We start from the raw sequence: 25,237 nt of genomic DNA on the forward strand, positions 1-25,237 counted from the left end.
TTCCATTCCTTACTTAGCCGCAGACGAGGACGAGATCCCTCAGGAGTTGCTCCTTGGGAAACACCAGCTGAATGAGCTAGGCAGTGAATCGGCGAAAATCAAAGCCATGGGCATCGCGTACAGGGTATGCTGCTACTAGCTGATGTGGAGGGGCTTATAACTTTGTGGAGATGATTTGGAACAACACTGGCTGTGTGTTACACATTCAGTTGAGTGTGTGTCTATGTCAGGTTTTAACTTTGAGTTCTTCGCTTTGCAGATTCCATCTGACAAGCTTGTGAAGGTGCTGAGCATATTGGAGAAAAACATTCAGGATGGAGCCAAGCTCTCCACACTTATGAACCATGTGAGTGCAGCTGAGCTTTTGTAGAAACATGACTTTATTTCCAATTGTAGCTCTGTTGTAAATGCTGCAGTCAGATACTCCCTTCCCTCCCCTCACACTCTCTCTCTGTCTCTCTCTCTCTGTCTCTCTCTCTCTGTCTCTCTCTCTCTGTCTCTCTCTCTCTGTCTCTCTCTCTGTCTCTCTTTTTTCACTCCCTCTCTCTTTTCCCTCCCTCTCCTCCCAGGACAATGATGCAGAGGACGAGGAGCGCTTGTGGCGTGACCTCATCATGGAGCGGGTGACCAAATCAGCCGACGCCTGTCTAACTGCTTTGAACATCATGACCTCGCCACAGATGCCCAAGGCAGTCTACATTGAGGATGTGATTGAGAGGGTGCTACAGTACACCAAGTTCCACCTGCAGAACACCCTCTACCCCCAGTATGACCCTGTCTACAGAGTGGATCCTCATGGAGGTCAGTGATGAGCCCCCAATGTTGTTGTCATGAAACTGCAATGCCCTTTTTCCAGAAAATATTTTCTTTCTTTAGTTGTACTGTTTGTGGGGTTTCTGCTAGCTGTTGCTGCTTTTTTTTTGTTTGTTTTTTTTTCTTGGTGCCACTGGAAGGGCATTTGGATTTAAGATGTCCAAGCACATCATGTAATTATTGCACTGGTCAAAAGTTCTAATTCTAATTGGTCCTTTACATGCCTGTCTTTGACAGGTGTGATGTTGAGCTCGAAAGCCAAACGAGCCAAGTGCTCTACGCACAAGCAAAGAGTGATTGTCATGCTCTACAACAAAGTGTGTGACATCGTCAGCAACATCTCAGAGCTGCTAGAGATCCAGCTTCTGACTGACACTACAATCCTGCAGGTGAGCCACTGCTTGTTTCACCACAGCTGGAGGTGTTATTTCTGTAGTGAATCTATTAAAAGGATCAGTCACTCAGTGCTAATAATTGTCTGCCTCTGCAGGTCTCTTCTATGGGAATCACACCGTTCTTTGTGGAGAATGTCAGTGAGCTCCAGCTCTGTGCCATTAAGCTAGTTACCGCTGTAAGTTTTCACACATACTTGATGGACGGACACACACACACACACACACACACACACACACACACACCTTCAGTCCTTCTGTGATGTAGGTTCCATTTTGAATATGGTTGCCTTTGTCTTTCTTCCTCAGGTCTTCTCCCGGTATGAGAAGCACAGGCAGCTAATCCTGGAGGAGATCTTTACCTCCCTCGCCAGGCTGCCCACCAGCAAGAGGAGCTTAAGAAACTTTAGGTAAATCCGCTATGTCTTGTTGGTTTGTATTTGAAGACCAATATACGAAGTTTGAAATTGGTAAAATCTACTTTTCCTTGAAAACATCTGCCTTTTTTGTCTATTAGGTTGAACAGCAGTGATGTTGATGGGGAGCCCATGTACATCCAGATGGTGACAGCTCTGGTGCTTCAGCTCATTCAGTGTGTAGTGCATTTGCCTACTGACAAGGACAACACAGACGATGAGTATGACAAAAAAGTAAGGGAACGCTGGAATTCCAGTTGTTTTAATTTAATTTTAAACTTAAGAGTAAAAAAATTCCCTGACGAATGCATGTAAACTGTTATTTTCAGGTGGACCAGGATGTCCTCATCACAAACTCGTATGAGACTGCAATGAGGACGGCACAGAACTTCCTATCAGTTTTCCTCAAAAAGTAAGGACTGTCTTAGACATGCAGTGCTTACATTCCAATGAAATATACAGTGAAACTGACTATTCTAACCATGACCCCTGCCTGTGGTTTTCAGGTGTGGTAGCAAACAGGGTGAGGAGGACTACAGGCCACTCTTTTGAAAACTTTGTGCAGGACCTCCTCTCGACGGTCAACAAGCCTGAGTGGCCTGCTGCTGAACTGCTCCTTAGTCTCCTCGGCCGGTTGCTGGTGAGTGGCTCCACCTTTTAATTGTGCTTTATCAGTGTGGTGCACTCTGAAGCACCAGATGAGAACCATCCCTGTTGTGTGTGTTTTTATTTATTTATTTATATTTTTTTTGGTCCCTAGGTGCACCAGTTCAGTAACAAGCAGACAGAGATGGCACTGAGAGTAGCTTCCTTGGACTACTTGGGCACAGTTGCTGCTCGGCTGAGGAAGGACGCAGTCACCAGTAAGATGGATCAGCGCTCCATAGACCGCATCCTCAAAGAGGTAGTCATACAGTCATATCCACTTCTTCACGCCAGAGGAGAATACTTTTTCCCTATTTCAGGTTTATAAATGTTATTACTTTCTCATTTAGGCATCTGGCAATGATGAGACCCAGCAGCTGCAGAAGGCCCTGTTGGACTACCTGGATGAAAATGTGGAGACTGACCCTTCTCTTTTGGTAAGGACCCTAATTGCTGACACTTCAGATTTGAACCATTCAATGCTTTTTCTACTTAATCTTCCTTTAATTGAATATTTATTTTCTTTAATATGGCTCAAGGCCTGTATCTAAGTGGTTGTGTTGTCTTGTGCCCTGCCAGTTTGCAAGGAAGTTCTACATAGCTCAGTGGTTCCGGGACACCACGACAGAAACAGAGAAGGCCATGAAGTCCCAGAATCAGAAGGAAGAAGACTCGTCAGAGGGCCAGCACCATGCCAAGGATGTTGAGACTACAGGCGAGATTATGCAGAGAGCTGAGGCGCGCAAGAAGTTCTTGCGGTCCATAATCAAGACTGCGCCCTCACAGTTCAGCACACTAAAGTAAGCCTTCCCAGCCCTCTCCCTCACCTGTGTTTGAGTTGCATTTTTCTGTCTGTGGTCTGTGAGTACAGACCCAGCGTAGATAGACGACTGTCCAAACAGACTCTAACTCAACATACCTTTTCTCCTTCAGAATGAACTCGGATACAGTGGACTATGAAGATGCCTGTTTAATTGTGCGATATTTGGCCTCTATGAGGCCGTTTGCACAGAGCTTTGATATTTATTTAACGCAGGTAATTACAATGCTCTCATATTCTCAGACAGCTTTTGAAACTTTAAGATCTTTGGTGGAACATTGCTGAAACACGACTGAAACGATTATATATATAAACATAATAATTTTATAAAGACAAAAAAGATTTAAATAAAGCTTTTCAAAACTGACAAATACATTTTTTCCAGTTTTCCAGTGTATACTGTGTACTTTGTGAAGTATGTTGTCAACAAAGGTCTCCTACTTTGTGTTGGTCAGATCTTGAGAGTGCTGGGAGAGAGTGCTATAGCTGTGAGAACGAAAGCAATGAAGTGTCTGTCTGAAGTGGTAGCTGTGGACCCCAGCATTCTGGCCAGGGTGAGTGACAGGACAGAGCACCTGTCTGACCAGAACCTGTTGAAAAGGACAAGGCCTGTTTTAAAGGCTTGAGTGTTTCTTTTGTCTTGATTCTGCTGAGTGTATGTGAGAGAGATAATGTATTTGTGTGTATGTGTGCGCAGTTGGACATGCAGCGTGGAGTCCATGGGCGGCTGATGGACAACTCCACAAGTGTGCGGGAGGCTGCCGTAGAGCTGCTTGGACGATTTGTGCTAAGTCGTCCCCAGCTGACCGAGCAGTACTACGACATGCTTATTGAGAGAATACTGGTACGTGGTGATGCCTTAGACTCTTCTGACAGCCCCAGTAGTCCAAAAACTTGTGAAATGTATAGGTTGTGTACTGTTCCCTGTCTACACTTAAGGGCTAATGAGCAGAGAGCTCTGTATATTATGGTTTCCAAACTGTACCCCACAAAGAATGTTTGTTTGGCTATGTGATGGGAAACATTTGACAGTAACATGAGTTTTACATAGGCAGTGCCATACAATACATAGATGAATTACATGGGGATTTACCTGATCCATGGTTCTGTGCTCATCTTCACTTTTGGTCCTCTGGGCAAAAATGTATGTCATCTCCAGTTAAAAACATCTGAAAGTGTGGTTCTCTTGTACGCTCATGTTGGCCTTAGTTGCCCTAGCTGAAATGTGCTGCCTTTTAGGCATTTATGTTGAATAGCTCCTACTGCAGTCCGAACAATGAGAGTTACAGCTGTGCCGACGACACGGTCCCTTTCCAGATTAAAGTTCATTCTAAGTATGAAAGTTCACCTTAGGTAAAATCCTCAGTGACACTTTGCCGCCACCTATAGGCTGTGGATAGTATATCATGTTGAAATTATGAGAGTGCATCGTTATGAACGCTCATGCATGGGCTCCTTACTCCAGGACACGGGCATTAGTGTGAGGAAGAGGGTGATCAAGATCTTGCGAGACATCTGTCTGGAGCAGCCCACCTTTAACAAGATCACGGAGATGTGTGTGAAGATGATTAGAAGGGTCAACGATGAAGAAGGCATTAAGGTGATTGTCCTTCCAACTTTTTTTTTGTTTGTTTATTTATTTTAATGTACTTTTCATTGCTTGTCCGGGATTATTTTTTCATCTATATTTTGTTTTTTTTTATATATATATTTTTTTTTGTTATTATATTAACATAGCCTATTTGTGTTCCTGCCTTCAGTCAGCCAAATGCACAACTTTAAGGGGTTGGATCTCTTTTCCCCTTGCTAACAGTTGATATGACTTAAACTCTGTACTTCAGAAACTGGTGAATGAAACATTCCAGAAGCTCTGGTTCACCCCAACTCCAAACCATGATAAAGAAGCCATGACCAGGAAGATCCTCAATATCACTGATGTGGTAAGCAACAAATTAAGAGCCTAATTTAACAAAACTCATTTGGATGTCGACTATATTTCTTATTTTTATTGACAGTATCTCACAGTATTCATGCATGATGAACCTTGAGATAATTTCTCTTGACAGGTATCTGCGTGCAGGGATTCTGGTTATGACTGGTTTGAACAGCTGCTTCAGAATGTGAGTGTACTGTTGTCCATAAAGCTTCATGCAGGATGTGGTAATGCACAGTGGTAGCACCATGTGTGTGTGTGTGTGTGTTCTCTGTCCTTTTGCTCTTTTCTCACTGTGGTTCATGTATTAATGTTGGTGCAGCTGCTAAAGTCGGAGGAAGACGCCTCCTACAAGCCGGCCAGGAAGGCCTGCGCTCAGCTCGTCGACAATCTAGTGGAGCACATCCTCAAATATGAAGAGTCTCCCGATGGTACTGTGCTTAAGCAATTTAGGCCACAATTTTGTTTTTTTCAGTTTCATCTGTTATATTAAGCACACCTTTCATTTGTGGTAAATTTCAGTAGCACCTTTTGATATACTGTTTTCTTCGGTTTCTAATGTTCTCTTGTTTTGCTGTCATTCTTTAGACTGTGAGAATAAGGGGGGAAACTCAAATCGCTTGGTGGCTTGCATCACCACGTTATACCTGTTCAGCAAAATTCGAGCGCAGCTGATGGTGAAACATGCCATGACCATGCAGCCCTATCTAACCACCAAGTGCAATGTGAGGACCAAACTTTTTTGCGGTGTTTAAACTTTGGAGATGTGTGGCCATCTAGTGGCCCATTAGTGTAACCACACTCCAGAATGATGCATTTTGTAGTAGAGACTTCTCAAATTGAAAGTTTTGTTGAGTGATTTCTTCCATGTGTCTTCCATAAATACAGAACCAGAATGATTTCATGGTGATTTGTAATGTGGCTAAAATCTTGGAGCTAGTGGTGCCTCTAATGGACCACCCCAGCGAGACCTTTCTCACCACCATAGAGGAAGACCTGATGAAGCTCATCATCAAATATGGCATGACGGTCAGTACAGAGTCAGTTAAAATTCACATTGCTGTGAGAGAGACTTGGAGTGCATCAAGAACGTGCATTTACTTTCATTAATGTTGTATTCTATCTCTGCCCTCTTCAGGTTGTGCAGCATTGTGTGAGCTGTCTTGGTGCAGTAGTAAACAAGGTCACTCACAACTACAAGTTCGTCTGGGCTTGTTTTAATCGATACTATGGTAAGGGTATTGCAGTTAAGTTTATTGCATATCTTAATTTTCTGATTTGTGTGTCTGAAGCATTGTGTGCTGACAAAGTGTACTTAACAAACCAATGTTCCATAGGGGCTCTAAACAAGCTGAAGACCCAGCATCAGGAGGACCCGAATAGCACGATCCTAGTGTCCAACAAACCTGCATTGCTCCGTTCCCTCTTTACTGTGGGGGCTTTGTGCAGGCACTTTGACTTTGACCGTGAGGAGTTCAAAGGCAGTAACAAGGTATAATTATGGGATCTTCTACTGAACACAGAATTTCGGGTTCGACCTTCTACATCCAGTCACTTATATCTGGTATGGTCTGTTTCTCGCAGGTCGTCATAAAGGACAAAGTGTTGGAGCTCCTTCTCTACTTCACCAAGAATGAGGACGAGGAGGTCCAGACCAAGGCCATCATTGGTTTAGGTATGTTTTAGCTTTTAAAGTCTGTTGCATGCTGTAATGTGTTCCCAATGGAGACTACAGGCAAAGAAAAAATATCTTTTGTATGTAAAACTAAATTGCTCCACCGCTTTTCTTAGGTTTCCTGTTCATCCAGCACCCAGGGACTGATGTTTGTCCCTGAAGTGAAGACTCTGTACAACGGCCTCCTCTCCGACAGGAAGAAGTCGGTAAACCTGAAGATCCAGGTGCTGAAGAATCTGCAGACGTACCTGCAGGAGGAGGACTCTCGTATGCAGGAGGCTGACAGAGAGTGTGAGTTCCCCACCACATAGCCTTAGTTCACCTTTTCATTTAGACTGTGAGCAGAGCTGTCCTGTTTGAACCTCTGACTGTTCTATGCTTCTGCAGGGAAGAAGCTGTCCAAGCAAGAAGACCTCAAAGAGATGGGAGACATCTCCTCAGGCATGAGTAGCTCCATCATGCAGCTGTACTTGAAGCAGGTACTGGAGGCCTTCTTCCACACACAGTCCAGCGTGCGACACTTTGCCCTCAACGTCATCGCCCTTACGCTCAACCAGGGCCTCATTCATCCTGTACAGGTACGGAATTGCAGAACTAACTTAAGCAGCACCCATTGTACTCAATGTTATACTGAGTGGAGGCTTCTCGCGTATTGCTTTAATCCAGCGAGTCTGAATGGCTTTTGTATTTATTTTTGCATAGTGTGTACCCTATTTGATTGCCATGGGGACAGACCCAGAGCCTACAATGAGGAATAAAGCAGACCAGCAGCTGGTGGAAATTGATAAGAAGTACACAGGATTCATTCATGTGAGTGACCTAAGCCTGTTTACACCTGCAGCATTTAGAACCAATTTTTATATGACCTAACACTGTTCATCTGGTAGTGTTGTATACTGATTCATCCAATCTTTGTATGAAACCAGATGAAGGCTGTGGCAGGGATGAAGATGTCCTACCAGGTGCAGCAGGCCATCTTGGCATCTCAGGACACCCTCATCAGAGGTTTCCGTCAAGACGAGGCCGGTACAGCCCTTTGTTCCCATCTCTTTACAATGGTGCGAGGAAACAGACAGCACCGACGAGGATTCCTCGTCTCCTTGCTCAACCTGTTCGACGACAGCGCGGTGAGTTGTTTCATTCAGATGGGACAGGTTGAGGTATCATAGTGGCTTGTGACATTAGTGAGTCTTCTAAACCCACTGTTTCTGTTTCCTTGCAGAAGACGGAGGTGAACATGCTGCTGTTCATCGCTGACAACCTGGCATATTTCCCCTACCAGACCCAGGAAGAGCCTCTCTTCATCATGCACCACATTGACATCACGCTGTCTGTGTCTGGCAGCAACTTGCTGCAGTCCTTCAAAGAGGTGACCAGCTCTCTGTCACTGTTTGTTTTGTTTTTTTTGTGTTATTTATTCTCCTTGTTTTTTTTTTCTTTATTTCAATCAATTAACTTTGTGCTCTGTTGTTTTAACACTCACCTCTTGACCATTTAGTCTTTGCTAAAGGAACCAAGGCAGCGGGAAAAGAAGAAAAAGAAGGTGCGAGAAAAGAAATACAGTTCAGAGGAGGAAGATGATGAAGAGGAGCGATCAAGCAGCAGGGAAAGCAGCAGCGACGAAGAGGAGGTTGTTCGCAGGGCCAAGAAGCCCAAGCGGGCCATGGCTGCAGTGAACTCTGATTCTGACTCTGACCTGGACGTTGAGGACGTGGATAAAGTTATGGACCGTCTCCCGGACAACCCCCTCCCTCTACTGGATTTTGCGAATGCCTCTCAGGGCATCCTGCTTTTGTTAGTGCTCAAGCAGCACCTGAAGAACCTCTATGGCTTCTCAGATAGGTATGCGTCACTCATTGATTAAACTCCTAACACTATGTCGGAAGTGATTCCTGTAAAACCAGTTCACTGTAAATTACTGGAATAGAGTCTTGTTTTCAACTCGTATTCTTTTCAACAGCAAAATCCAGAAGTACTCTCCCACGGAGTCAGCGAAAGTGTATGACAAGGCTGTTAACAGAAAAAACAACGTGCATTTCAGTCCACGGCAGACGATAGACTTCCTGACCAACAGCCTATCCAACACCGAGCTCACCTATGACATCAAGAGGAAGATAGTCAAGCAATATTTGGACGTAAGTAGCTTTTGTCTTGATTGAGTTGTTGTCTACTGGACTCTAAGACTTGTTGATTGACGTTCTTAAATATTCACAGCATTTGGTGAAAAAAAATGTAGCATCTGGCATTGTAATTCATCTCCACTATATGGCTTGATGATCAAGTTAATCTCTGACTTAGGCTGACAGTTCACTATTTTCATAACTCATCACGCAAATTGACTTGAGTTTGCTCTACAGTTTAAGGTACTGATGGAGCACTTGGACCCAGATGAGGAGGATGAGGAAGGTGAGGCGTCGGCTAGCGCCCACGCCAGAAACAAAGCCATCACTGCTCTTCTGGGAGGCTCCAGCCCGAAGAACAACGCTGCTGACTCTTACGATGAAGAGAGCGATGGAGATGAGAAGGCGCCTGGAGTAAGTCTCTATTATAAATATTTTATAGAGAGTTGATTTCCATTTCCAAAAAGATGTACTTCCATTCAGGAGAAATAAACATTTTTTTGTTCATCTTTCAAATTAGATTGTTGTATAATAATTTAGAAACTTCTTAAAATTCATTTTTTGTAAACTTTCCCTTTTCAATATTCTTCTACAGTCGTCACGGCGAACCAGACGAGGTGGTGGCGGCGACTCTGCAGAGGCATCAGGTCAAATGAATGAAACGGTAGAAGCCATGGACGTCATCGCTATCTGCTGCCCGAAGTACAAGGACCGGCCGCAGATAGCTCGCGTCATCCAGAAGACGAGCAACGGTTACAGCGTGCACTGGATGGCCGGCTCCTACTCCGGCACTTGGGCCGAGGCCAAGAAACGGGACGGACGCAAACTGGTGCCTTGGGTGGACACTATCAAGGAGTCGGACATCATTTACAAGAAAATCGCCTTGACAAGTGCGCACAAGCTGACTAATAAAATGGTGCAGACTTTACGTTCACTGTACGCAGCCAAGGAGGGGACTTCCAGCTAATTAAACTACAGTTACTCTTACGTGAACTCTCAGCAGCCAAACTTTATTGGGATCCAACATTTTCTAAACCCAGACAGTAAAGAAAAGAATACTACAGACTCACGAAACCTTGAGCTTCACTTTTGTGATGAGAAGTGCACGGAGAGAGGGAGGAGGGGAGGAAAAGCATTTTAAACTCGCGAGGACCTGCAGGAGAGAATACTGGACACATTTTAAGTTAAACAGGACAAACGCATACAGAAGGAAATGTTTGGAAAACATTGTGTGGGAGCTCCTTCGCTGTTGTGCAGCAACTCGGTTGTGTGATTTTTACTCCCACTGTATCATAGTTTAACAAAAAAAACAACAAACGAAAACAAAAATGTTTATATCTCTGACAAAAAAAATCTGTTTAAAAAAAATAAACTTAAAGTGAATGTTGGAAATTAGTCTGTTGATGTTCTTAATAAAGTGTTCTTGGAGTTAAACCTAGCACCGGATGGATTTCTTTAGCTTAGCTCAGTGTCCAGGGAAAGAAACTTTTAAATATTTCCTCTGCTTTATGTTTTACTCCTTTTTTTGTTTACTCATGCTGTACAATGGAGTCTCCTGGACATAATTTATTCTGTTAAAAGCAGAGCATGCAGTATCTGTGGCCTACATGCAGGGGGAGATTTTTTTTGTAAATGTAGATTTTGATGTATTAGGTCACCCTAGAGAGAAAAAAGGGATCCCCAGCACTTCTGGCGGAACAAATACTGCAATAAATTTTTTTACTTCTCTTTGTTACTTGTCTTGTTTGCATTTGACTTTTATTATTTTTTTAAATAGTAGCACCTGGAAGACAACCTAAATTGCTCCTCGTGTTCCCTTGTTCGAAACTTTGATGTTTTGATTGTTTTTGTCTGTTTTTTTTCCATGTAAAGTCAGAGCAGAACACCAAGACAGAGGTTGCCATTATCAAACATTTGCCCTAGTTTGAATGGCCTTTTATTTTCAGATCAGCGTTCTTCCATTGTGTTTGCGAAAAGAAATATATTGTGACCATTCTGTCTACTCCTAGCAGGGTGGACTGTTGGTCTTTACTTCCTTGAAACTACTGATAGTAGCAGGGTTGGCTAGATGTATCCTATACATGATTCCTCCCCACTTGGTTGAGGTCTTTTGTGGGTTGCAGAAAAAGCTTTGTGCCTGTCATCAAATTGATATGTAATTAAATTAGGGTAATTATTTATTTATATATATATATATATATATATATATATATATATATATATATATATATATATATATATATATGTATATGTATATATGTATGTATGTATGTATGTATATATATATATATATATATATGTGTGTGTGTGTGTGTGTGTATATATATATATATATATATATATATATATATATATATATATATATATATATATACACACAGGTGTGTGGAAAAATAACCGCCCCCTTGAGACTGTCGGCAGTCTTCAAATCTATACCTTGAATCCTGATTCCGGTCCTGGATTTTGTAATCACTGTTAGTAAACAGACCTTTCGATTTAACTGTTTGGCCACCAGTGTTATATCTGCCAGTGATTATAAAATCCAGGACTGGATTCAGGATTTAGATTTGAAGACTTCTGAATTAAATTACATAAATAATTAGGATTTTGTGTTTCAATGCCTTGTTAAAACGATTTGATTTTTTTTTTTTTATTATTTCTTTTTAAGAACTTAAATTTCGAAGTTGCCAGCCCTGCTCAGTATGAAATCTGATACCGTCATGGGGTGGGTGGACTGCCCTCTAAAAGGCTTCTCATGATTTGTCACATAGACCAGACTAGTCAAAACATGATTGTGAAAATCTTTAATACCTTATTTGCTGAAACCATTTTAAAAATGATAAAACCATGGTGTAATAAAGAAACAAAGTAACACGTACCTAATGGGGATCTGTAGGCCTGCTCCGTATTAAAGCTGTTTATGACCTTCTAAGGAAACAGAACAATTCAGCACAGAGAGGTAGAAGCTATAACTGACCAAGAACACGAATGTTCATTCTAAATCATGCAAAACTTACTTTTTTTTAATAAAAGTACAATATAATATAAAAAAATCTTGTTTTAAACGTACCGTTTATTCCCCAGTCTATACGGTCCACTTACGGAAACTAAGCTGCGATTTTCAGTGCTGCTTTTTGAACAAGGCACAATGCAGGACAGCCAATCAGAACAGAGGTCACTAATGTTTGTCAGTCATAAAGGCAAAGCAACAAAAACGGTTTAATTCTAAGGGATGAAGAGCGGTTGGAAAATGTAAATGTAAAAGTGAATTACAGCTGTTTTTAATGCATGAAGCCATGCAAAATAATTGCAAATGAATGCATAAACTTTGCGAGAGAATGCAAAAATATTGCAAGGGAACCCAACGCCGTTGCGAATATATATATATTTTCCCCGATGGCGCTTTAGGGGTTCGGTTCTGCCTGACGTTAGTCCGTAGTAAAGTTCTCCCGACTGCTCCAGAGGGACTTTTATTATGAAAACCAATGCTGTGGTAAATATTTGAGCCGGAAATAGAAGCCCCGGTGCTCCATTGCAAGCCGTTCTGTAGCGCACGAGCTTGGCGGGAGAGTGTGGAATTGTGAGGCGGCGAGTAGTTTTTAAACTGTAAGTTCCATTTTTAACCGTTACAAACGAGTGAGTTCGGTTAGAAACGCCTCGCCGGCGCTTTTTCGGATAAACGTTGATAAACGGTTGAGTTTCATGGCTTCATGATTTGTTTGGGATTCAGACTGAGCTAGGTTAGCTGTTAAGCTAGCTAAGCTAGCATTAACCGTTGACGTCTGTGATGCAGATTTACCAAAAACAGCAGTAAAGAAACGCCGTTATTTCGGTAACGGTTAGAAATTCAGACACTGAACTCTATGAATTTGGCTAACTGTGAACGTAAATAAGGTATGTGAATGAAGCTGAAGTCAGCTGTTTATTTTTTAGCTTCCTCCAATTTTCCCGTTCCACCTTAAATGGTGCAGCAGTTCCATTCTGTCGGCTGAGGCTGAGCCGCAACTGCTGCACCATTTAAGGTGGAACGGGAAAATTCGAGCAAGAAGCTGGCGAACAGAAAGCCAACTTCAGCCTCGTGGTATGGGTTGATACTGCTAGCTACAGTTGAACAGTTGACTTGATATAAAAAAAAAAGTCTTCACTTTTTCCTCTAAAACTGAGTCCCTAGTAAAGACGTTATATCCCGTGTTTACATGAGAGAACTGCCTGGTTTCGTTTTACACGACTGCTGTTTTCATCAAAAAAAAAGATACAAGACACTTCATGTTTTTAATTTTGGTTTCCCAAACTCAAAAAATTCAACAGTTAAAGAAAAGAAGTGAACAGATGATAATGTTATTGTCTTGGTCTGATCAGTATTGCAATTTAAATGTGATTTATTTTCTATTAATTCAGCTCCAGTCCTGTTTTTTCAAGCTCAGGCACATCTATTTTTAAGGTTGAGGTGCTAAAGGCTGCTTGAATGCTGAATGTAGTGTGCCAGACTGCCTGTTAACAAGCTTTGTGTTATTTGCTGAAATGTCCCAGCTTAAAACATCTTGAGACAGCACTGAATAATGCAGGACATAATTAAAATCGCACTCTTTCAAATTGTGATTTAAAACAATTAACAATTCAGAAGCGCCTTTCCTTTTGAGATCATGAGGCTGGATTTAAAAAAAAAAACCTTGAAATGTCGGTGTTTAGCACTAATGGAACACCATAAATGGTTTTACTACCCATCAGCAAACAAAATATGCCTCTCTTAAAATGAAGATAGAGTAATGACTGTTGTTAATGGATATCTTGTCCTTATGTAAGTACTTTACATGTTATGACAGTTTATTTTAGAAAGGTATTGCATGTAAAAGTTGCTGAAACATGTAAAAGTCTGTTTGACTTTTTTGTAGGCAAGTTCCATCACTGCAGCTATGCCGTCAAGCCTGGGCCCCAGCAGCATGGCAGCAGCTCTGCAAGAGGCTCTGGAAAACTCAGGCCGGCTCATCGACCGACACTTGCAGGAAGATCGCTGCTTTCCCGACCTGTCAGAGCTGCTTAATGTGCCCTCACACAGTAAGAACTCCCTTGGCTGTCATTTACGTGTTTAACTATCTCAGTTATGCTGAATGTTTTTTTTTTTTTGGGGGGTCAGAAGATGCTGATGTTTCTTCTCTGTCCATCTCTCTCTGTCAGATATGCCCTCTCTGTCTGGGCTATCAGACATGGATTACCCTCTACAGGGACCAGGGCTTATCAGTGTGCCCAACTTGCCAGAGCTGAGTGCCGTTCGCAGAGTCCCTCTCCCTCCAGAGCTTGTGGAGCAGTTTAGCCGTATCCTTTTATATGGACACCTCAATTGAAGTGACAGGACTAATCAGTGATTACATGCCTTGCTTTATGTGAATGCCACAATAGCTTTACCTTAACTTACTTTAACTTCAACATTATTGTGAATACATACCTTAACCCCCTCACTTTGCAGACATGCAGTGCAACTGCATGATGGGAGTTTTCCCTGAGATCAGCAGGGCTTGGCTGACAATAGATAATGACATATTCATGTGGAATTATGAGGATGGGTGAGTACTGACATTAAAGTGAGAAGTAATAAAACATTTGCAAGATTGGTTAACCCTAATTCCATATCACAAGAAACTGAATTTTCCTCCCTTTTTTGGAGTAAAAGAATTTGATTGTAGGAGATAAACATTGTTAAAGTTTTAGAACATACCATTCACTCTCCAGTCCTTATATGGAAACTAAGCTGCTTGTTTTGAGTAATTGTTTTTGTGATGTCGCCACAACACCCACATGTACAAATGTCATTCGTTCAGACTACCTCAGTTTAGCTTTACCCCTCTCACACTGAAGGTAGAAGGAGTGTTTCAAGACGACTCAAAGGCTAAATACAGGGCAGTCAGTCGGAATAGAGATCACTTGCATATGTCAGTCTTAAAGGCACAGTAACAAAATCAGCCTGTTTAAGGGATATAGAGAGGTTTGAAATGGTTGTGCAGAAATGAGTTAGGGCTGTTTTTGGTGCTTAAACTCACACAAATGTCATAAGTGGAGCCCAGGGAAAAGAAATACAAGAAAAATGTAAGATATGGTCCTTTTTAATGTTCATTGTGTTTCTTCCCCACTTGTTTAGTGGAGATGTGGCATATTTTGATGGGCTGAGTGAAACTATCCTTTCAGTTGGGCTAGTAAAACCAAAAGTAGGTGAGTGGCTTTCTAATGCTGCATTGTTCAGCATTCAATCTCTCATTCAAAACATCTTCGTACAGAGCTCTTTCTTTGGGTCTTTAAATTACCTGTACACTTGTTGTGTGTTTACTTAGACTTTTTATAGACGGCATGTTTTACATGTGGTAACTTCATTCTCCCACAGGAATTTTCCAGCCTCACATCCACTTCCTATTAGTGTTGGCCACACCTGTGGATGTGGTGATCCTTGGTCTTAGCTTCCCCAAGGCTCAGACAGGTAGGCCTCTCATTTAAACCAACCTGACTATTCCCATATCACAGTACTAAACTCCACATGCTTCCAGTACTTCAAAAAGTAATGCTGAAATGTGTGGCTTAAGACAGAAGTGGTGTGCTGAAGCTTCTCCTGCTTATGTTTAATTCACAGGATTAAATGATAGTATGTCAGGAGCCATGCAGCTCCTCCCTGACCCACTCTACTCCATCCCCACGGACAATACCTACATGCTGGCCATCACCTCCACGGATTTGGGACGCATCTTTCTGGCTGGCAAGGACGGCTGCCTCTACGAGATTGCCTACCAGGCTGAAGCTGGCTGGTTCAGCCAGCGCTGCAAAAAGATAAACCACTCCAAGAGCAGCCTGTCTTTCCTGATACCATCCCTGCTGCAGTTCTCCTTCTCTGAAGATGGTGAGGAACTTGTATAAACACACATACCTGATTTATTAGCATTTGATTTTGTCAGGTATTAAGTTATTTTTTGCATTGCACTAGCTTCCTCATTATGCACAGCGTCTTGGAGTCACGTCACAATTTGTATAATTTTCTCCCTGAATCATGCACTGTTATAGATCCGGTTGTTCAGATTGCTATTGACAATTCACGCAACACTCTGTACACAAGATCTGAGAAAGGAGTGCTGCAGGTCGGTCTAAAATTTTATTGCTTTCTTTCTTTGTTTGTTTATTTATAATTGTTGTTCAGTGCGTTTGTGTTTTAACTATGCTGCTGACCAACTTGTACCTCTGCCAGGTTTACGATTTGGGTGCAGATGGGCAGGGAATGAGTCGAGTGGCAGCCATGTCTCAGAATTCGATTGTTTCTGCTGCTGGGAATATTGCCAGGTAGGGCAGCACTTCACGCATGTGTTCAAGCTAGTTAGTTATTATAGTTTTGGCTATTGTGCATATAGAGTGCAAAGTGTCATGTCAGCCAGTGGTGTCCGTTTTATCACTTGCTTTTATGTCTCTTTCAGGACTATTGATCGTTCTGTCTTCAAACCCATCGTCCAGATTGCTGTTATTGATCGTTCTGAGTCCTCTGATTGCCAGCTCCTGGCGATCACTCATGCTGGTAAGAGCCCTTGGAAGGAAACCAGATTCATCTGAAGGAATACAATGGTTCTTTTCAAATCATAGTAACTCTGGAATTTGTGTGCACTGTGCAGGTGTACGTTTGTACTTCAGCACCACTCCATTCACTCCACCTAATGCCAGGCAGAACATGGCCCGGCCTAGCCTGCTGGCCCTGGTACATGTGCGGCTGCCCCCAGGCTTCTCAGCCTCCTCCACCCTACAGAAGCCTGCCAAAGTACACAAGGCACTCTACAGCAAAGGTAAAGCCCAAGACTGACACAGTTATGAAAGGTGTTTCGTGCATGTAAAGCTTGCCTAATTTTTGTTTTGCTTTGTGATTTAGGAGTTTTGCTGATGACAGCATCAGAGACAGAGGACAGTGATATACTGTGGTGTATTAACCATGACTCCTTTCCCTTTAAGAAGCCACTCATGGAGGCCCAGGTTAAACGTTTTCTCATGCTTTAATTTTCTGTTTCATAGTAATGCAACAGGCAGTAATGCCTTTCAGATATTTTTCATAATGTCTTTCACAATTTTGCAACATGAATATACTCTCACTCTTTTGCAGATGACATCAAATATAGATGGACACACATGGGCACTCTGTGCCCTTGAAGACACCAAAGCACCTAAAATCTTAACTCCTTTAAATAAGGACTTCATTCCAATAACTGATTCGCCAGTGGTGGTTCAGCAACACAATATCCCACCTCAGAAATTTGTGCTCCTCTCTGCCCAGGTATAGGTCACTTTTCCTTGATCTGCACCTTCTTGCTTTTCCAGTGTGCAATTACCTAAGTATGGTCACCTTTTTGGTTCTTTACAGGGAAGTCATATCTTTCACAAACTTAGACCGGTTGACCAATTGCGCCATCTGCTGGTAAGCAGTGGTGGTGGTGAAAGTGAAGAGATTGAGCGATTCTTCAAACTCCACAGGGTATGGATTCTCTTTCACAGTGTTTATTTTCCTAAATGTTTATATTTTCCTTCTCTTCATAAGCACATTTAGACAGGTTTTGTGTGTTTTGCCTGCTATATTAATTTCTTTCTGCTCTGTATTCCTCTACAGGAAGAACAGGCATGTGCCACTGCTCTGATCTTGGCTTGCTCCAGTGCTGCATGTGACAGAGAGGTTTCCTTGTGGGCCACTCGAGCTTTCTTCAGGTCTACACCTATTTGTAGCTGGTTTATTCTTTACTTCAGTACCTTGGAACAGCGTTGTAAGCGCTTTATTTTTTTTTAAATGTTTAATTTATTTTTGCTACAGGTATGGTGGAGAGGCTCAAATGCGTTTCCCCTCTGCTATGAGTGCACCAAGCAATGTTGGACCCCTCCTTGGTTCTCCTGTACCAGGTGATTTGTAACACTAGTATTCGCTACCCAAGTCCAGCAGTTACATTGTTTGTTTGATTGTACTAAATTTGCAGTATGTCTTATGTAGTGACTGACTGCTTACAATTTGTGGTCAGCCTAGTTCTTACCCATAGTGTGTGACTGTTGTACTTGTAGGGTCCCCCATGCCTGTTGGTAGTCCTTTTCCCAATCCCAGCTTCTTAGCTACGCCAGCTCCAGGTACCTAAGCTATCTTCTCGTTTACCAGTTGGTCCTGATGTGCATAATTAATTACTGCTTATGCAAAGCTTTGGCTTAGAAAGCATGCTTTGCTTTTGATCAAATAAAAATGCTAGCAGAACTTTTTAATAGTCCATTTTTCTTTTTTTCTTTTCTTTCTTTGCTATCTTTCTACATATTTCATTCTCTGTAGTCCTTATGTTTGAACATGTATATTCATTTTAGAATTTGTTTTTACTGGTATGATGCATTGAGTGGTGCCTGCTTCTCTTTCTCTCTGTGCCAGGTATGATGCCTCCTAGTGTGTCTACCCCCTTCATCCCTGCCACCCCCATGAGTCCTGGTAGTGCTGCCATTCCTGCTCTGTCATCTGGTCCTGAAGTACTCTTCTCTGGGAAGCACAACGGCATCAGTGTCTACTTTGCTCGCATACTTGGGTGAGCCAGACTAAAAGCGTCTTGGACTTTTTAATTTTTTATTTATTTATTTATTTGCCATATACTTTGCTTAGTTGTTCTGATAGTAATTTATTACATTATAACAGCAACATTTGGGATGGGAGTCTGGCAGTGGAGATGACGATCAGTAAAGGAAGCCAAACTGTGAATATTGTGAGTAAGCACATATGTTAAAAATTGACAATTACTCATTACATTTGTAAATACAACAATAATTTATAGGGATCCTTAATGAAATGTTGTTGTTGTTGTTGTTGTTGTTGTTGTAGTAGAACAACTTAATAATATATGAGTTGATTTAAACTTCTGTCTTGGCCATGCTCTGTTGAAGTGATTTTTTTTAAGACGTTGCAAGTACCGACAATTTATTTATTGCTACTATTCTTCCATCGTAACTCTACTATACATGCTTCACTGTAACATTGGACCATACTCCGTTAAATTGTACGTTTACCAAACCATTAACCATTTCTGTTGACTTCATGTGCTTTATGGAAGTCAACAGCTGTGCATACTTTGTACCTGGATTTTTTAATGTTGGATTTAATGTCCTTCAAGTATCAGTATTTCATTTGGTTGATGATGATTGTGTGCAGTGTCTGACTTCTTGATGTTCTCATCATGTTTTGATTCCTTTCTTGTGATGTCAGATGGAGAGCACAGCAAGTTCATCTGATCTGGAGACAGTTCTGCTGGAGCTGCAAGGCCTGAAGGAGTTTCTTGATAAGAACTCCCAGTTCAGCCCCACGTCTTTAGGTGCAGCAAGGTAGGAGCCCGTTTCCATGACCTTCACATTCTGCCTGTACATTGGTACGATTACAGTTGCTAATTGTCTTTTCTCCCACAGTTTCAGCTCTCCTGCCAACCTACAGCAGAGGCTGCTAGGATTTATGCGTCCAGATGGTGCCAGCTCACAGCAAGTCCAGCAAGAGCTTCAAAGGAAATACCACAGTACGGAATTGATTTTGGTCTGTATGTGTAAGTGTGGGTATATGTGAGAGGGAGAGAGAGCAAAACTGAATGACTATGTTGCTGTTGCTTTACAGCTGAAGCACAGGCCTATGAGAAGGCATCCCTGCAGGGCATCCAGCAACTGGTGCACCGCTCCTTTCAATCTTTGGCCCTCTGGAAGCTCCTGTGTGATCACCAGTTCAGCCTCATCATCTCTGAACTGCCTAAGGTGTGCACCCAACATAAGTGTTTTTCACTACTCTGCCCCCTCTATATCCCTTTTAATGCCAGATACCTCTTTCAGTTGTCTGCTCCTCTTCTCTGAAAAAGACCGTTCCTTCCCCCGCATCATCCTTCGTTCTGTCTCATATTCTCTCTCGTTTTTCTAATGTGTCTATAATGCATCCTGTCTTACAGGATTTCCAGGAGCAGCTGAAAGCCTTCAGCTTTAAAGATGTGGTGACTCGTGGCCGTGAGCTGACCGGAGCGCTCATCACTGCCCTCATCAACGTCTACATAAAAGACAGTGCCTCTGTAGATGCCATCAGCTGCCATCTGCGTGAGATCTGTCCCCTTTTGTACAGCAGTGATGACAGTGTCTGTTCTAAGGTAACGGTTTTCTGTCTCAAACCTGTTTAAGTACAGGCAGTAGTTGCATTGCTTATAAACTTTACCATTCTCCTTTCAGGCCAATGAGTTGCTGCAAAGCTCCAGGCAGGTCCAGAATAAGGCAGAGAAGGAGCGCGTGGTCAAAGAGTCATTACGGCTGTACCAACAGATCAGCCACCACACGGACCTGCCACTTGTTTGTTCTCAGTATCGACAAGGTGAATGCACATACATCGCATAACTCGTTTATATGTGGTAATCTCATTCAGGTAATCTCAAAATTCCAAGCAATGGGCAAATAAAGGTCCCTCATTTCCTCTCTAGTTCGTTTTTATGAGGGTGTTGTAGAGCTGTGCCTCACAGCAGCTGATAAGAAAGACCCCCAGAGATTGGGCCCACACTTCTATAAGAACGGAGAGCCAGAGGAAGATGCTGTCGGACAGCAAGCCTTCCAGGAAAGGTAATGTACCATCTCTAGGGTTCAGTATACTCGGAATGCTCAAACATAATTAATCCAAGCCTTTACAGTGTCTGGTCATAATACCTAACAGTAACCGGCTGTGCCTCTGCCCAGGTTGTCTTGTTATAAGTGCATCACAGACACCATGCAGGAGTTGGTGAACCAGAGCAAAGCAGCTCCCCAGTCTCCCAGTGTCCCAAAGCAGCCTGGGCCCCCAGTTATGACGTCTGATCCCAATATGCTCAGCAATGAGGATGCTGCCGCCCATGTGAGTTTACTTTTTATTTGTGAATATCATCCTGAATATAGGCAAAGCATAAAATCTGAGTTTTTCCATGTAGTTTTAATAATCTCTTTGCTTTTTGTAGTTTGAGCAAATGCTTGGTTTAGCTCAGAGGTCGCAAGACGAACTGTTCCACATCGCTCTTTATAATTGGCTCATCCAGGCTGACCTCACTGACAAACTCCTTGAGGTAAGAGGCGTTTTCTGCATTGGAGTCAGTAAACTTTTGTATGTACTTTATCTATGTTCCCCCCCCCCGTTTTCTCCCTAGTTTGGCCAGTTCCCACCTGCTAGCTAGGTCTCCCCTTAGTCCCCTTATCACACAAAGCTACCAACCTGGAAAGTGGGGACAAGCATATGTTTCCTCAGACATAACAACCCAACCACTTTATCTTTTCAAACTGCTGTTAATGCAGAGTCATCTGACAGCTCAAGGTGCTTGAAGATGAATGCTAACTGCCGATTCTGTGTTTTGGTTTGCATAGGTCAACTCTCCCTACCTTGAGGACCATTTAATGCACATGATAAAGCAGGACCAGAACAAAGTGCGCAACATGGATCTCCTGTGGCGTTACTACGAGAAAAGCCGCAACTTTGGCAAAGCGGCTCATGTCCTTGCTAGGCTAGCTGACATGCACAGGTGCGTCACCATAGACTCCTGGAGCTGAGCCTGTAAGTTGGAAGTGCACAAAGATAACAGATTGTATCTTTGTGTTTCTGCAGCACAGAGATTTCTCTGAAACAGAGGCTGGAGTACATCTCCCGGGCCATTCTTTCAGCCAAGAGCTCGTCTTGCATCTCATCCATGGGAGCTGATGGCGAGTTCCTGCATGAACTGGAAGAGAAGATGGAGGTATGGAAGATCAAGCCAGACTTTAATCTAATGCAGAATGTTGACCGTGTCTTCTAGCCTTTGTTCCTTTGTATTAGGCAGAATGAGTGTTTAATAGCTGGATTTTCACAGCTTGTTACTTTATTTTCTATCTCTTGCCCTCCAGGTGGTGCGTATTCAGGTGCAGATTCAGGAAACACTGAGCAGACAGTACTCACAGCATCCCTCTGTACAGGGAGCAATATCTCAGCTTGACTCTGAGCTAATGGACATCACCAAGGTAAGCACATGGTGGTCTCAGTAGCAGAGACTTCAGCCGGTAGTCAACACAGAACCTGGTGAAAACTAGGGTGTTTTTTATGAGGAAAGGTAATTTACCTCAGTTTGTGCTTTTCTCAATTGCATTCTTTTTGTTATAGCTTTATGGAGAGTTTGCAGACCATTTCCGGTTGTCTGAGTGCAAGTTGGCTATTATTCACTGTGCTGGCCATTCAGATCCTATCCTGGTCCAGTCTCTGTGGCAGGAGATAATGGAGAAAGGTAGGTCTCCTGGTGGAGCAGTGTGAATGATACTGCTGATACGGTTGTAAAGATTGTTTTACTTATTATTATTATTATTATTATTATTATTATTATGTTTTCAAATTACAGAGCTGAGTGACAGTGTGGCTATGAGTCCAGCAGACCGCATGCGGGCCTTGAGTCTGAAGCTGGTATCCTTGGGGAAGCTGTATGCAGGAACACCACGTTACTTTCCTCTGGGTACCATTTTACTTCCTCTGTCAACACAGTGTCTCTGAGGGTTACTCTCTTGAAGTCAACACTTGTCAAATATAAATTGTTTAATTGCTTCCCTTGATCCCTTTTTTGCCTGCTAAGGCATGCCTGCATTTGCTCTTAGGTGCCAAAGGGTTTTGCCTCTGCAATTCATTATTTTGCTTTTATTTGACATTTGTTGTGATCTGATGACAGATTAAAAGACATTTTTCCTTCCCCCACTTCAGACTTCTGCTTAAAAATTGACTTAATGCTTAAAAAAAGGATGAAATCCAGTTTTGAAAAGGTGACGTTTTTCTTTACCATCTTCTTAATTCTCTGATTTTCAGAGTTCCTAGTCAAGTTTCTGGAGCAGGAGGTGTGTAAGCTGAACTGGGACGTGGGCTTTGTCACCTTCACTATGCAGGAGATTGGCGTGCAGCTCCCACGTCTGCTGGAAGTGTATGATCAGCTCTTCAAGAGCCGGGTATGAGACCTGCTATCAGTCTGTATTTCGGTTAGCGGCAAAGCATTTTTAGAGCACATGGAAGTGTGGATGTGATTATGTGCTCTTTTATATTTGAGTGATTAGTTCTTATCAGTACCATTTTTAACATTTGATGTAATATTTATTGTGAACGTCAGTTAAAATGTTATACTTCAAATGGTTATATGTAAATAAGTTGTCAATATCTATGTATATAGAGACACTTTAATTGAATATGAGGCTATATGTTGACTGAACTGATGTGTTCATGGCACGTTGTGATTTGGGGTATGTCCCTATAATCCATTTTTTTCCCTACAGTTTTCCAAAGACAGATGAATAAACCTAAGAGCAATAGTGTGTTAATAAGAGTGTGCAAATTATATGAGTGCATTATACACTATATGGTCCTAGATAGATGCCATCTGACTGCCAGATAATGAGAACATGTTTTCACTGCTTCAGAGTCCAGTGGTGGTGTGCTTTACACCACTCCAGCCAACGCTCGTCATTGCACGTAGTAATCTTAGGCTTGTGTGCAGCTGCTCAGTTGTGGAAACCTATTTCATGAAATTCCCAGTGCACAGGGCTTGTGCTGATGTAGCTTCCAAAGGCAGTTTAAAACTCTGTAGTGAGTGATTTAACAGAGGGCAGGCGATTTTAATGCGCTACGTACTTCAGCACCCGGCAGCCCCGCTCTGTAAGTTTGTGTGGTCTACCGTTCTGTGGCTGAGCTGTTGTTGCTTCTAGATGCTTCCAATTCACAGTAATGGTACTTATAGTTGACCAGGGCAGAAATTTCACAAAATTACTTCTGATCACATCCTGGAATAGTGCCACGTTTAAAGTCGCCTATCTTTTCAGTACGACCCATTCTACTGCTAATGCTTTTCTATAGAGACTGCATGTATGTGTAATTCATTTTATATACCTGTTAGTGGTGGGTATGGCTGAAACACCTGAACTCAATTTAATTCAAAAGGAGTGTCCACATACTTTTTGCCATAGTGTATTTAAAGTGATATCACTACCAACATACCATAAGTCATTACAATTCTGACTCATGCTTCTGACCTGAACTTTCACCAGTTTCACTAATTTCTCATGGTTTTCCTGCAGGATCCATGTTGGCAGCGTCTAAAGAAGCCTCTCCACTTAGTAGAATGCATTCATGTGCTTCTGTCAGGATATGTGGACGACCCCAGCAGAGTGCCCACATATGACAGGTAGAACTCAAAGACGTTATGTTCCCTGGATTCCTGTCACGCAGCTATGAACCTCCCTTACCCTATGTCTTGCCTTTTTTTTCAGACGGAGGTTCACCAATGTATGTCTGGACAACATCTGTGGCTATCTGGTGGAGCTTCAGTCTCTGAGCCCCAACGCTGCCCTGCAGGAAATCATTCGCAACTTCAAATCTCTGCAAGCCAAACTAGAGAAACTGCATTGAGACCAGAGCGTGACATCTTGCGTAGTAACATGAATGTATGACTGAATGGTTTTTGTCTCATTGCTGCTGTTCTGTTACTTCTGTGCTCACATAAGAGTTTGAAAGTAGCACCAATGGCCTAGGAGAGTTTACTCAAATGGGGGAAAAATGCTAAGGGATTAAAAGTGTATTAATAGCACTCACTCCTTTAAATATGCAACCTCAAATATTCAAACAGTTCCAGCAGATCTCTGATCTACAAGTTTACCTCTCTTAGTGCCTGGAAAGTCTTTTACATCTGTTTAAGCATACAGGAATTAAGTTGCCAAACTGTTTTCAAGGGTGCTGTAGGTTCACAAGAGATGGGATTGGAACAGTGACTTTTTTGCAAACTTCAGTGATTTCAGTTGTGTGTTTGTCAAAGTGTTTGATATGATAATTTTGCAAGAAAGTGTATGAATCTTTGTCCAAGACCTGGAGACAACTAAAAGGGGTTGTTACCGCTTCCGTGTTGAACAGCAAACAGCAAAAGAATCCTATGATTGTTGGATGAAGCTGTTTCAAATTGTGCTTGCAGTGGTAAGCTCATTGCTGACACTTCCATATTGATGGAAATTTCCACTTACTTTTATCATGGATTCACTGTAGTCTAATTAGAATGTGCCCGTGAGATGAAATTGAAAGCACTTCTCAAAATTGGCTGTAACACAGGAGCCACCGTTAGTGCTCGGGATGTCTGCCATTAGGTTGTCAAAGGTTTAGGTTGTCTTTAATTTGCTGTCCACATGTACTCGTCTATTCCAGTCAGATTTTTCTGATTTTGTTTTTCCTTTTAATTTTTGGCATGTAGCCTAGTGTCAATATTTAAGACGAAGATGTCATTTGTTTGTCACGAGGCAGATTCTATATTGGATACCTTTTTTAAATTACAGGTTTTTATATAAAACTCTTGCCTCTTTTTGAATTGCAGAAGTAGGTTTGATTGTTCGAATTTGTAATGTAAAGCAACGAAATAAGAATAAATAATCTCTCAATCCA

At 42.2% G+C, this 25,237-nt stretch overlaps 2 protein-coding genes across 2 annotated transcripts in view; both read left to right on the forward strand.

Annotated features, from left to right (window-relative positions):
• LOC118824375 (nipped-B-like protein) overlaps nt 1–10,546 on the forward strand; it is a 32,456-nt gene extending 21,910 nt beyond the window's left edge. Inside the window, 35 exon segments of the mRNA XM_036594479.1 lie at nt 18–124; nt 260–346; nt 570–801; nt 1,051–1,202; nt 1,304–1,384; nt 1,515–1,615; nt 1,723–1,855; nt 1,951–2,033; nt 2,128–2,167; nt 2,169–2,261; nt 2,382–2,525; nt 2,617–2,703; nt 2,846–3,066; nt 3,200–3,302; nt 3,542–3,640; nt 3,784–3,930; nt 4,552–4,686; nt 4,928–5,026; nt 5,153–5,206; nt 5,342–5,450; nt 5,608–5,744; nt 5,908–6,048; nt 6,158–6,251; nt 6,357–6,511; nt 6,604–6,694; nt 6,811–6,833; nt 6,835–6,985; nt 7,082–7,272; nt 7,397–7,504; nt 7,621–7,821; nt 7,917–8,063; nt 8,193–8,536; nt 8,655–8,829; nt 9,052–9,228; nt 9,410–10,546. Coding sequence (XP_036450372.1) covers nt 18–124; nt 260–346; nt 570–801; nt 1,051–1,202; nt 1,304–1,384; nt 1,515–1,615; nt 1,723–1,855; nt 1,951–2,033; nt 2,128–2,167; nt 2,169–2,261; nt 2,382–2,525; nt 2,617–2,703; nt 2,846–3,066; nt 3,200–3,302; nt 3,542–3,640; nt 3,784–3,930; nt 4,552–4,686; nt 4,928–5,026; nt 5,153–5,206; nt 5,342–5,450; nt 5,608–5,744; nt 5,908–6,048; nt 6,158–6,251; nt 6,357–6,511; nt 6,604–6,694; nt 6,811–6,833; nt 6,835–6,985; nt 7,082–7,272; nt 7,397–7,504; nt 7,621–7,821; nt 7,917–8,063; nt 8,193–8,536; nt 8,655–8,829; nt 9,052–9,228; nt 9,410–9,781 — 4,814 coding nt within the window. The 3' untranslated portion in view covers nt 9,782–10,546.
• A 1,790-nt stretch (nt 10,547–12,336) lies between these two features.
• Nucleotides 12,337–25,237, forward strand: nup155 (nucleoporin 155). Its single transcript, XM_036595153.1, has 35 exons — nt 12,337–12,420; nt 13,707–13,869; nt 13,990–14,127; nt 14,279–14,375; nt 14,948–15,018; nt 15,188–15,280; nt 15,431–15,694; nt 15,856–15,929; nt 16,037–16,128; nt 16,260–16,357; nt 16,452–16,619; nt 16,703–16,803; nt 16,931–17,101; nt 17,189–17,299; nt 17,432–17,526; nt 17,630–17,715; nt 17,872–17,934; nt 18,221–18,371; nt 18,479–18,545; nt 19,043–19,158; nt 19,240–19,343; nt 19,439–19,572; nt 19,761–19,952; nt 20,032–20,170; nt 20,277–20,412; nt 20,527–20,680; nt 20,781–20,885; nt 21,181–21,335; nt 21,419–21,548; nt 21,694–21,807; nt 21,947–22,067; nt 22,179–22,289; nt 22,634–22,770; nt 23,890–23,996; nt 24,082–25,237. The coding sequence occupies exons 2-35, from the start codon at nt 13,728–13,730 to the stop codon at nt 24,218–24,220; spliced, it is 4,176 nt and encodes a 1,391-aa protein (XP_036451046.1). The 5' UTR covers nt 12,337–12,420; nt 13,707–13,727; the 3' UTR covers nt 24,221–25,237.

Source organism: Colossoma macropomum, unplaced genomic scaffold (assembly GCF_904425465.1).
Source record: "Colossoma macropomum unplaced genomic scaffold, Colossoma_macropomum, whole genome shotgun sequence".
Classification (NCBI taxonomy): domain Eukaryota; kingdom Metazoa; phylum Chordata; class Actinopteri; order Characiformes; family Serrasalmidae; genus Colossoma; species Colossoma macropomum.